Below are 13,614 nucleotides of genomic sequence, written 5' to 3' on the forward strand. Positions count from 1 at the left end.
CACCCGATTTCAGTATATTTTCAATAGGTGTAGTTGGTTATTATTTTTTGAATTTATGGTTCCATGAGACCTAATTCATCTATTTGTTCTATACTTTTAGCACCCTTTATACTTGTAAGGTAATATCGAATTTTATTGTCAAATTGCCCCAGCCAACTCGAAAATTGTACGTCTTCTTCAGGATGCGTGTAATAATGCACTCCCTTGGTCCCAAAATAAGTGTCACTGATTTAGTACAAAATTAATACAACTTTGTAGTAGTACATACGGAGCAAAATGAGTGAATCTACTCTCTAAAATATGTCTTGCTATATGCATCCGTATGTAGTCCATATAGAAATCTCTAAAAAAAAGACTTATATTTAAAAACGGAGAGAGTACTAATTAAGCGACACTTATGGGGGGTGGAGGGAGTATTATATTACTGTAATGATGTTAATAGAAGCCTCCATTTCCCTGCTAAAAAAGAAGAAGCTTCCATTATCTTCGGTATAAGACGCTAGAAATGTCCATGTTAATCAAAGGAGAACGAGGACGAGAACGACAACGTATTTGGTGGGTGGGTGGGGGTACGTAGCAACTACACGATATTTGCGCGGCAAGTGACGATAGCGACTAATTATTCTTCCCTCTGCGTTTGCATGTGACGTGGTCAATTCTCCACAGCCTGGCGTCTGTGGGATATCTTTGGAATGAATGGGAAATCCACTGCCTGATACTCGCGAGCTTGGCCTTGCAAGTCCTCCTCTTCTTCACAGCAGGCTTGCGGAAGCGCAGCACGTCGGGGGTCCTCAGCACCGTCCTTTGGCTAGCCTACCTGTCGTCCGACTACGTGGCCATCTTCGTCCTCGGCCATCTCGCCGTCCACGCGAGCGGGTTGCAGCATGAGCTCCTCCTCTTCTGGGCGCCGTTCCTGCTCGTCCACCTGGGTGGGCAGGACACCATCACCGCCCTCTCCGTGCAGGACAACGAGCTGTGGACGCGCCACCTCCTGGGCTTCGTCTCCCAGGTGGCAGTGGCCGGCTACGTCGTTTCCAAGTCATCTTGGCCGGACAAGCAGCTGCTGGCTGCCACCGTGCTCGTCTTCCTCAATGGAAGCTTCAAGTACGCTGGCCGCACCTACTGCCTTTACTCAGCCAGGCCAGCAAATCTCAGGGTTGATAACCTGCGTATTTTGTCAAATACGCTACTAAAGCTGAAGTTAGCAGCCGAACAACTAGAAGGTCCATCGAACCCTGATAGCTATAGGGGAACGTCAAGAAATGATGCCCTAGAGTTGTTGGGTGCCAAATTTGATTTGATGCTTGGTAAGAGGAACGAGATGAGTTCATTTCTGACCGACGAAGATGCCACGGAAATCATGTCAGCGGATGCTCCCCTCAATGAGACAGAGAGTGTTTTAGTTGCGGATGATCTCCCAACCTTGCTAGGGAAGTTTGAGTCAACTCCGGGCCCCCGCGGGCCCTATGAGTATGTGGGCGGGAAGCTGACAAAATGTTATGAGAGGTTCTACACAAAAAGACCACTTTTAGATTTCTGCGAGGCAGGTGTCCTTATTATTTTTATGGACCATAGAGGCTTTATTTTTCCAAATTGGTATTATTGGATGAGCATTCTCTGGCTGATAGCTACCCTGTTCCAGTATCTTTCCACCCCGATTGCCTTGGTGCTATTCATCCTGTCTGAGAAGGGGCATCAAGTCCATAGTAGAACCGATGTCATTGTGTCCTACATACTGCTCGTAGGAGCCATAATCCTAGACGTGTCCTCTGCCTCCATATCCATTCTTTCCTCTGCGAGGTCCAATTTTTATCGAGGTAGGAATAGGATTAACAATGCCATCCTGCCTGTAGCCAACTACATTCAGCCAGCATGGAGCAGAAAACAGTGGGCCGAAAAGCTAGCGCAATACAGCATGGTAAAGCGGTATACCTTGGAAGATACTGTGTGGCAACGGATCCACAAGTGTTTGGCAGCTTGGGGTGTGGAACTATGGGATCCAAGTCTGACACACACACAGGTCACTGAAGATCTCAAGGGGTTTGTCCTTAACAATTTGATACTATTTGGAATCAGCAGACAATACAATTTTGCCAATTTCCGTGGCCAGTTAGCGCTTCAAAAGTGGAGGCACAACGGTCCAGGCACAGCAGGTCTGTATTATAGCATCAATGGTGTGAAGGATTTCCCCACGAGTGTCCTCATCTGGCACGTTGCAACAGACATTTGCTACTACTCTGGAAACAGCAGCACCACCAGCATCGATTCGGACAAATCCAAGAAGAAGCAAATGAGCAGAGAGCTGTCAAATTATATATTGTACCTTGTATTCAAGTGTGGCGTGATGCTTACTAGCAACTCCCAGCTTGTTTATACCAAAGTTCATGATGAAATGGAGAAAATTCTTGCAGATCAGCAGCCACAGATGGTTAATCTGGGGGAAAAGGAAGCTGCCATGAAGGTGTTTGAAGGCACAAAAGATGAACATCCAACCTCAACGGTGAATGAGAAGCAGAAACAGTCAGTCGACGCAGATAATGCTAGCTCCAGTCATCTAAAGAAACTCCTGAACAGCACTGCAGAAGCTATTTATTCTCCAGTCCTGCCTCATGCATCTAAGGTGGCCCAGGAGCTCATGGGTATTGATGAAGAAGCTAACCGCTGGGATCTCATCGCCGCAGTGTGGTCGGAGATGCTTTACTACACCGCGCCTCGCTGCGGAGGTGCTTTCCATTACCAGCATCTCAACACAGGTGGGGAGTTCATCACACATGTCCTCCTCCTCATGCGTTCTCTAGGCCCTTTTCTACCAGGACATGACAGTTCAACTCCTTGAGCCATCCCATTGTCTACAATTGGTGTGTCAGGTTATCGAATGATTGTTGATCTGGTCATCACTAGGTATCAATAACTGCTGCAAGAAAAAAGAAGTTTGTACTAATAAGTTCCGAAATTCCATTTGCTCTAGTAGAATGGAAATGACAAGGAACAATTGTCTGATGTGATTGTGTGATGTCAAAGTTATGATTATTTGTCTACTATGCACTACTGGAAATTTCGTATACGCCGGGTGTCAGGGTCTTTGCCGAGAGCCAAAACACGGGCACTCGGCAAAGTAAGAGACACCAGCGTGACACTCGGCAAAAGGAGAATCCCGGCAAACACATGATACTGTCGAGAGTAGCCCTAGGCAAAAAGGCAACACTCGGCAAAGGCACTATTTGCCGAGAGCCAAGCAGTGCTGCACGGCAACGTACTGCCACGTGGCACATCCGGCGCCAGTTAACAGCACGGCCACGGTTTGACTTCTTTACCGAGAGCAGCTCCTGGAAACGTAACGGTTGCCTATTTGGTTCCACCTTGCCTACCTCTTTACATTGTCCAATAGTCCAACAATTTAATTAAACTTCAGTGTTCATAATTAAGAATATCTATTAATTTTATGATCCAACCATACCTGTACCGAGAGTGCCTCTCGGTAACGCCACATTTGCTGAGAGTAGCTCTCAGTAAAGATAAGGTTACCATCAAACTTTAGTCCCACCTCGCCTAGAGACAAGCAACATAACCTGTTTATATAGTGGGATAGTCCAAATGCAGTAAGCTGCGGTATTCATAACACTCTTGTTAAGGAGATGGACCATCACTTTGAATGTTCACCTGTTTCGGACAGAAAAGATTCAAAGTGATAGGCCATCTTCTTAATGGTGGATGCCGGTGTTTTTTTATTAAATCAACTATTATTATTTTTTAGAAATTTATTGCAGGTTTGTGCAGGAAGTGTGGGTCTTGTTGCTCCGTTGGCCTCAAAATTTATTGCAGATCTACAAGGTGGCACATGAAATGCAGACCATAAGCGGCATGGCAAATCTTTGTGATGTCTTTGCGCCATGCCTAGGCCACGTGCTGACGAGGGAGGAGCATGCCCTTCCACCGGGTTACCGGAAGTACCTCGCAAAAAAAATTGTACTAAGCTCAAGACACTTATTTTGGAACGGAGGGAGTATTTTTTTAGCAGAAAGGAAGCCAACAAACATCATCAGCCCAGAAAAATTGTTGCGGTGTGGTAGGCAGGCACATTGCGGGTGTTACAAGAGCAGCTTATTGCATTTCACCCGTACTACTTGGCGACAGAAAAATTATTATTTGTTTGTTGTACGTTTGTTTCTCGCCCGGTCTCTCAAAGGCCTAATTAAACTCACAACCAACCAGGTTCAGCAAATCAAAAAAAGCTGAATGCATGCTGGGGTTGATGTACCAGAAGTTGTTGCCAAAGAAATGGCTGAGAAAACCGGGATTTGTCAAAAAAAAAAACTGTACAAGTGGATTGTTCAGTTTCGAGATCGGTTGAGAACCGGAAGTATCAGCCGACATGCCATTAAAAAATACAAGTGAGAAACGAAGGGTAAAACTGATTCGAAGTTATAAAGCATGAATTCTTTCACAACATTTAATCTCTTCAAACAAGGACCGCAATAACTGGCGAACGTTCGCTGGGACGGATGACATTTGCGAACGTTTTTGCTGGCAGCTTCTGTAGATTTGCATGGCATTTCTTCAGAACAACATGACATTTTCTCCAGTGAAGACAATTTTATTCTAAAAACTGCCACCATCTGATCTCGCCTCACAGCTAAAACTGTCAGCTCGTTTGCCACCCTCTCCCAGGGAACGTATAACATTTCCATCGAACAAAGATACTGCAGAAAGGAGGATTTTCAGCTCACATAAACCAGAGCAAGCAACAAACAAGCTAGATCAAAACCGGAACTCAGATCAATCAACGTATTGTGCCCATCAACAAGTGCAAAATTGTTTCCAAAAAGAGGGTCCAGAATTGACATTGAGAGGAAACTTTATGTGCTAGGAGATAAGAAATGTAAGCATGCTCCAACCCCAACATGGAGATGAGAAACTCGAACCTGCGCTGGAGCGATCCCTTCGACTTCCTCAGCGAAATCCCTTCGACACAACAACACTCATCTTCGGCATCAGTCAACCTGAGTCTTCTTCAGGTATTCGAGTCTTCTTCAGGTATTCCATTTTGGAAGCAATATTTTTCTCACCAAGGAATGTGAGAATCTGCGCAAACAAACACCCTCCCAAGATGCATTTTAATGCAATCCAGAATGGCCTATTCTCACTCACTTCATTCCAAGTGTTCATTACAATTTACAAACTCATGGTTTCTTCTCTACTAAATGATAATTGATCATTAACATATCAGCTGCATTCATGAATCAAACTAAGTTTCATCAAGCACTAGCAAGGAGCATACATGAGAAAAATGTAGCAAAAGGAAGGAAAATCCATGGACCGGCCCCATTGTCTCCACATCGTACGTACTACGAGATCACCCCGCATCTAACAGAGTGGACAACTAACATCCAGTTAGGCCAAGAACCCCGAAATAAGAATTACCATTCAAAGGAAACTTTGTGATGACATGGACATGTCAGTGCCCATGATTCTAATTACTCGTTTCATCAAGAGTTAGTAACGACCGTACCAGCATCTAACAGATCGGATAATCAACATCCAGTTCGATAAAATACACCGAAATGAGAATTACCAGCTTCTTAGAGAATGAAAACTTTGTCGCACCATACACAGTTTACTCGATTTTCATAGCACACTCTTGGTTCATGTAAATCTGAAATTAGTTGACACTTCAAATTTTGGCAGCCCTCAAAATTTTGCTCCATCAGTAGACATTGTCGCCACTTGAGCATGCAGGTTGTCCAGCAGGAAATTAAGGTGATTCATATATACTTAATTTGTGGGCAGATTCAATAGAGAAGATGCCATTTGGGGGTCAAGGAAAATCTTCAATATTGAATCTGCACAATCAGTTGGGCTTCCTCCACTCAATTAGGCCACTCGCAGAACTCGGGGAATGTTTTATTACCTTATTTGCACAATGCGAAATTGTAGCGGTTAGTTTTGACTGTCACTAAAGCGCAGTAAAACCAAAAAAATATGTAGCTCTGTGACATAAGGATCTATGACAACAATTATAATCACCTACAGCAGATGTCCCTAGATGGTATCTGGCTGTCACAAACATGCACAAAAGGGCAATTATTTATATTCTCGCCTATATAAATGCAGTCTGTAATAATCTTCAGCTATGGGATCCCTACTGTGATGCGCATTCTGTTTTGAAACTAGGGTTTCCTCTGGTTTTTAGGGGCAGGCAGCCCAACCTTGATCCCTACTGTAATACAAAACCAGAGTTTGCAACCAATGGCAGAAGAATGCATTATGGCACTTGAGCAGGGACATATGGATAGTTTCACGGGACATTATGGCACTTGAGCAGGGACATATGGATAGTTTCCATCAGGTCTCTCTTGTAAGAAATGAGATAGTAACAAACATTGTAGGTGCTTCACGGTACTTAAACTGCCAATGGATGGCTGACTGAATGTACATCTGAAACAAAAATAAATAAACTGATACAAAGAGAAATGGCACTATCGTACACACATATTTCCCAAAATATGAGAGCAATGTGGTCTCTACATTCTATTTTATTTGGAGACAAATCGATCAGCATAGAAGGCAAGCTGCTTATAAATCTAAGAGTGGCTAACGGAAGCTATAAAAGAAAGACCGTCCCTATTCTGCACCTTCCCTTGACAAATGTGATACCACAGCTACACATATGGTTAGACCAAATGGTATTTTTATGTTAGATTTGCCTAATTAAAAAACAGATAGCACAATTTTGTTAATGCATTTTCAAAGATCAATACCCTGTTCTTGGTTCATGCAAATATGAATCTCGCGGGCAATTCTCCTCTGCAAGCGGTCGCGTAGTCTTCAGCAAGGTGTGGTGCAGCTTTCTTGTGAGGACATATGCACTTCTCCAGGAATTCCATCTCGGTCCATTTAAAAACTGTACAGTAGCTTGGGTCGCGCTTGAGCAATCCATTTTCCTTGAGGAACTTGATAACATAGTACTGGGGTCTGAGCCGGCCCTCCAGGCTGTAGGTGAGCAATGACGGCTGACGAGCAATGTAGGACGGTTTGAACCCCACCTCAGAGATGAGGAACACGGACCGGCGCTGCAGCATGTCCTTTGACCTCCTCAGCACAAACGGACCCTTGGACACAGCAATGCGCACCTCGGCATCCGACCACCCAAACGTCTTGTTCAAGTATTCCATTTTGGCGGCGATCTTCTCCTCGCTGACGAACGCAACATCCCGCATAGCTTCCCCGAACATTCCAGAGCCGCGAGGCACACCTAAAGCTTCAGCGCTGGCCACCATCGCCCGGATTCGCTCCACGTTGGCGGTGAGCATCCTTGGCATAGAGACGGCTAGCTTGCCAATATCGCAAGCACCTCGCGTGCACTCCTGCAGTAACCCGACATTCCGCTTGACCACCACTGCCGTCGAGGTTACACGAGAGGAGTTGTTGGTTACCTTTGAACGCCCGGAGGAATCCCTCGAAGGAGCCCAAGAGGCGGATGTAGTAGTGCACCTTGGAGACGACGGATTTGCTGCGGAAGTGGTTGCTGGCAGCGAGCGGGACGAGTCGCGCGATCTCAGACGACGAGAGTCCGAGGCCGGTGAGCCCGCCGACGATCGGGGACAGGGTTCTCTCCACGCCGGCGCAGAGGAACCGCGGGTCCTTGGCGACGACGGCCGCGACATCGGCGCCGGAGAGGCCGAGGCCGGCGAGGAAGGCGATGACGGCGTCGGGGTTGGAGGGGGACTTGAGGTGGGAGATCTTGGCGGAGGCCTTGAGGGCCTGGGCTCGGGTGAGACCGCAGGTGTCGACCAGGTACGCCTCGACGGCGAATCCGGTGTGTGGGGAAACGGCGGGCGCGGCGGTGGTGGCGGAGAGGAGACGGCGGAAGGTGGAGCCGTGAGAGGTGGTGGAAGAGGAGAACAGGTGCGCGAGGACGCAGCTCCGGAGGCGGAGCATGGCGGAGGGGACGGTGTGGCGGCGCCGGCGGCGAGGGGATTGGGGAACGAGCGCCGGCGGGGGAGGGGATTGGAGAATGGAACGAGTGCCGGCGGCGGGTCAAGTGGGCTTTAGCCCAATATGTGAGTGAAGCCCAGCTTTCGGCGCCACGCCCGTCCATTCTCACTAAAAAATATAGCTTTCTCTCTCTCTAAAAAAAACTAAAAAATATAGTAGCTTCTGTTAACGACATTTATTTTCTATCTAAATTTGATTTCTTTTTTTTTTGCGGGTGATTCTAAATTTGATTTCAACTTGGATTTCTTACATGACAAATCTACTACAGTGCGTTTGTAAAACAAAATTCTCATGGTGAACCGAACAATTATCCGGTTATAGAAGCATGAGAGCAGATAATTTAAAGCCAATTCAGACCATTGAAAGAGATCTCTCCTTACAAGTATGAGCCACATACTTACACACAACCGGCATATTTTAGCGTAAGTACTAACTTTAACTTCTATCTTGTGGATGGCCGTCAAGTGTAAGCTCAGTTTGTACTTATGTACTATACTCCCGCAGTCCTTTTCCCATTCAAATTATGGAGCACGTGCTAATTGATATATCACTGACCTCACTTTACTCACTCGGTCTTTGTATTCATGTATAATAAACTATACGACTTGGTTGGATCAGTACTATTATTTATTTTCATTTTTATATCTTAGCTAAAAATATCACTCGAGCGGCAAAGTCTGCAACCTTCAGTACTGACAGTTTTTGGGCGAAGTCTAGCAAAAATCCTATATTGTCCATGTTGATTAGTTTTTTTTCCTTCCCTTATGCATGTTGAAAATATCACTCGAGCTGCAAAGTCTGCAACCTCCACTATATTGTCCATGTTGATTTTTTTTCTTTACCTTATGCATGTTGAAAATATCACTCAAGCGGCAAAGTCTGCAACCTTCGGTATTGACAGTTTTTCGGCGAAGTCTAGCAAAAATCCTATATTGTCCATGTTGATTAGTTTTTTTCCCTTCCCTTATGCATGTTGCTTGAAAGCTTCATTATTTTTTTTTGCAAGGAGCTTGAAAGCTTCATCACGTGTCTTTTTTAAACACACATACATACACGTCTTCTGTCCTATCTTTGTAAAACGCTGCATCCTTTTCATATGTCTGAGCCGTACAACTCTAGGTAATCAGAAGTGTCTCGATCACGTACAACACATCTTCTGTCCTTAGTACACGGTCAACCAAAGGCAACTTTTTAATATAGACCTTTTAGTAGAATCACACGTGAGTTAAACCAAAGACGTGTTGGTTCCAAAAAAAAACAGACGTGTTGTACGTCACATGTCAAACTATTTGTTCATGGTAATATTTGTACGTAGCGCTGCATCTTTCAAATCTGAGCCATTAATCTTTAAAATTTACGGTCAAGATAATTTAATCTGTGTGGACTAACGTGATGGCTTGTTTGACTTCTATCTTAAGTATATAATAGATAGATTTTCTTTTTTAAATGTATCAACGAACAATTTTTTGTTGGTCATGAATACAAATTCATGACGTGTGCACTATGACTTATTCTCAGTTACTGCCACTCCAAGAGGATGACACTAGTCCCAACAACACAATTGGCAACTAGAATATAGTTTCGACGGTTGGACTACTGTTCAAGAGTCGTAAAAACTCAACGATATGTTTTGGCGACTATAATGAAGGTAGTACTTATGGAAAGCTTAGGCATGGAGTGTTTACTTTTAGTCCAAATCCTTCTTTTGCCTATCTAATTGGAAATGTTTCTGGCGATTTGAGATAGAAGTTCATTTCCTTTCTTAGTTTGTGGGAATATAAGAGGCATAGGCTAAATTATGATAGCAGAAATTGTGAAGGATGAAGATGTTCTGTGTAAAACAGTCCCCTCATAACTATGGTCCTTCCATCTTATTAAAATGTTACGGTTTGGACTTCCAAATTTCATGCCTATCGCTCTTAGATTATCTTTTCTTGCAAATGAGTGAGTTTGTATCTCAGAACGTTCCATTCTCTTTAATTACACCTCCAACCAAGCATGCTATAGAAGAAAGTACCAAGTCTTCATAACTTGTTTTAGAAGTTGCTACTCGGCATGCATTAATGGAACACAAGCATAACTGCAGCTCTATAAATTGCTACACCCCTTCCAGTTTAGAGGGCTATCTCAAAAAATAGAAATTTCCTATTTGTAAGGTTCATTATCTTAGGAATACGCAGCTATAGCTAGAATCAACCAATGCATGAAAGATTGAGAGGGTCATGTATGTTGCATTAATATGTTGTATAGAAATTAAGTAGGTCCTGCTTGATTGATGTGTTTTGCAAGATGAGTCTAAAACACGGGAATTCCGGAATGCTAGCAGAGAGCAACAATTGAAGTTATTTTTCTTCTGAGTGATGCATCATGCATGTCAAGCATGGAAGCAAACTGAACCTAGTGAGCATATCTAGCTCATTGATATCATGCTACGTATGGCCTTTTGACCTCTCAATGCATGTTGGGCCAAGCTAGCTAGGATTGAGAGGCAACCGAAAGAGAAGGCACACTATTGTTATGGAAATAACCTCATTGGTTTGCTAGTAAATTAGTAGGACGATAAAAAAAATGGTTTTGTCAACAAGCCCAATGCCATATTTAGTTTGTCCACTTTCATCTTCATTATTTGCAAGGACAACCGCTTCCCACACTAACGTTGCCAACCTCATCTAGGTGATCAACAACTAAAGGATTTTAGTGTCTTCAAAGAAAATGAAAGCAAAATGCTGGCAGGTTTTCTTTTATTTACGACTTATAGAGTGAACAACCAACCAGTTTTATAACTAATTGCATTGTTTTCAGTGTGGTCCTTCAACCCTGAAGCAATCACATTTACTTCCCTAGATTTTTACATAGATAACCCTCCAAACAAAATTTAATATGCAATCGAGCCCATGGTTATAAGAGATCGTTGGAGGGGAGTGGGGGTGCATACGCCAGTGGCAGGTCTTGCTGGATCTGGGACATCGAGGGTCTCCACGACAAGATGGGCACGACGCAATTTGCAAGCTCCAGCCATATATAGCACGAAGGATGTGCCTCCCTGGCATCCTATCTGTTGAATGCAAACCCTATGTTTTTATCCCTCGAATGAACACACTTTGGATGGTTGGACTATTGTTCAAGCGTCATAAAAACTCAACAAATATGTTTAGCAACTATAAGGAAGTGGAATATGCGTTATAGAAAGATTATAAATTGAATGTGTCATTTTAGTCCAAATCCTCTATTTCATATGTAATGGCAATTGTATCTGGGGATCCCAGAGAGAAATTTCTTCCCATGTTCGGTTGTGTGAATAAATGAGGGATTGGCTAAGAGCATCTCTAAGGCTAATTTCAGACCCCATTTCTTCGTTGACGTGTCCGGACATGTACGTGGATAGCAAAGGGTTGAGCCACATTTGTCCTACACTCCCATGTATCCTCCAACTATCACAAATTGTTGGAACACGTGCATATAATTGGGTGAGAGAGAGAGAGAGACAGAGAGAGAGAGAGAGAGAGAGAGAGAGAGAGAGAGGTTCAGAGCTAAGAAGGCTAACCCCATTTTTTCCCACATATGAGGGCTGGCTGGGGGAAGCCCGAACAAATTGGGCATGTTTGGGGAGAGGCTTGTTGGACAAAAAAATTTGTGTCAGACCTTTTCGGGCAGACATATGGAGTATTATCTATTTTGTATTTGTCCACATGTGTTGCCATTATATATGATCATTGGCTTATAGAGGATATATACAATCTGAATATGTCTAAAGGCCATGTCTAAATACATGTGGACAAATACAAAATAGATCCTACTGCCTCCCTTCCGGTTAATAGGGCTCAATTTACAAATCTCACCAACCAAGGTAGATGATGAGTGGTGGAATATTTTTTGTAGTTTGGAAAAGTACACAATTAACGCACTTGTTTTTCCTCAAAAAAGTATGTTTATCAATGTGTTAATTGCAATGCATGCATGCATGCATGGACAATAAATGACCAAGAAGCTTTACATGCATTGGTGAGTTTTATCATATTACTTGCATGTAAAGATTTGATACACATTGAAATGTGAACATGTGATGGGAAGTAGTACAAATGAGACTTATAAAACGGGAAAACTGAAATTTTGAGATGGGCCCTATAAACTGAAAGAGAGGGAGTATTTGTATAACTAACCATGTAAATACACAAACTTACGTTGAAAGAAAAGGTGTTTGATTGTCTCGTTGTGAACAAAAAATTACACCTATTGCTTCCATACCAGTTGTGGTGGGAAAGTTTGTGCTTTGTCAGTACAATGCCTCTCCGAAGATATCACACGAAACTATTTACTTTCGGTGGTATCTTCAATTTCCAAATCATATTGTTAATGCCTTGTGGAATCTTTGAGTGTGGAAACGATGGGTACATATGTCAAAGGTGAAGGACCCATTAGTATTAGACTCCAACAAAACATAGCATGTCCTTGTGTCAGGCTAACCGAATACAAACCGGATAGGAGATGTTGCCAAGACACAAAAGGGAACAACCAAATCCCGCACGTCTAAAGGTGATATCCGGTGGGGCAAAGCCGAGAACTTGCGCAAGCGTATCATTCTTATGCATATAGTACGTTACAAGGCAGGAAATTGTTCTCGAAGAGTGGTGCTGTCCAATCACTTGTCCATCCAGAACGGATCTCAGAGTCGTCCTTTATTTAAAAAATATTTGAAGTGGACATGACGTGTTATTCGCCGCCATGAGGCCTGCCGAGAAATGTGAATCACCAAGAGTTTTTTAGTGATGCAACATGCATGGCAACAATGGAGCGGAAGGGAACCCAGTGATCATGCTCTGGCATAGCCATTTTACCTCTCCATGCATGTTGGAGGTGACTCGCTAGGACTGAGAGGCAAACGAAAGTCAAGGCGCACGTCAATTACCTCCAAGTTAGTGACTCTGTATCTCGAAACGCAAAAACTTAAATTCTTTTGCTTTAATCGCCTCCAACCAAACTAGCTATAGACATTGGGAAATTATTGGTACGTGTGCATTAACGAAGCATGAGAAACAGTACATCTCAATAAATTACAAACGACGAAGTTGCTTTGAGAAAGCTACCAAAGAGCAACTATAGATTTATTTGAGTGATGCATCAGGAATCACAAATCTTGGACTGAACATGCTGAACTTGAACATAGCTAGCTCATTGCTCACTGTCATGGCCTTTTGGTTTGGTCATGCTTGTTGTAGCTAACTAGCTAGGATTAGGATTGAGAGGCAACTGGAAGCGAATGCGCACTTTGATAACATAGGTGACATCATAGACCGGCTGGTCAATCGGTAACATGACAAGAAGAGGTTCTTTCAGCTAGCGGATTTGTCCACATCCCTATCTTTCCTTTGCAGGGCCCACCGCTTCTCACGCTGACCAACACACCACATGTTTCCATCAGCCAAGTGATCAACAACCAGCTCATGGCCAGCCAACTTAACATGAACTCTAGATCCCTGTAATCCGCAATGAGCTGAGACCTATTGTAGAAACATGTGGCACGGGCTAATCAGCAAGGACCATCTCCTCCTTCACTAGGTTCCCAAGAGAAAACTGTTTGATAAATGTATACAACACTTCTGCTTATGCCTTTGTGGAGCA

General features: G+C 43.6%; 1 protein-coding gene and 1 pseudogene across 2 annotated transcripts; one reads left to right on the forward strand and one right to left on the reverse strand.

Annotated features, from left to right (window-relative positions):
- Positions 1-628: 628 nt before the first annotated feature.
- Positions 629-3,533, forward strand: LOC147963211 (uncharacterized; the record flags this gene model as incomplete). Its single annotated transcript, XM_087529516.1, has 1 exon — positions 629-3,533. A coding segment is annotated over one exon (2,208 nt), but the record flags the coding sequence as incomplete, so codon positions are not given.
- A 700-nt stretch (positions 3,534-4,233) lies between these two features.
- LOC125515979 (uncharacterized) lies at positions 4,234-8,068 on the reverse strand (annotated as a pseudogene). Its single transcript, XR_015608249.1, has 2 exons — positions 4,923-8,068; positions 4,234-4,700 (listed from the first exon to the last, which is right to left on the reverse strand). The product of XR_015608249.1 is annotated as an uncharacterized LOC125515979 (transcript).
- Positions 8,069-13,614: the final 5,546 nt, after the last annotated feature.

This window comes from Triticum urartu, chromosome 6A (assembly GCF_056163025.1).
Source record: "Triticum urartu cultivar PI428250 chromosome 6A, HENAU_Tu73, whole genome shotgun sequence".
Lineage (NCBI taxonomy): Eukaryota > Viridiplantae > Streptophyta > Magnoliopsida > Poales > Poaceae > Triticum > Triticum urartu.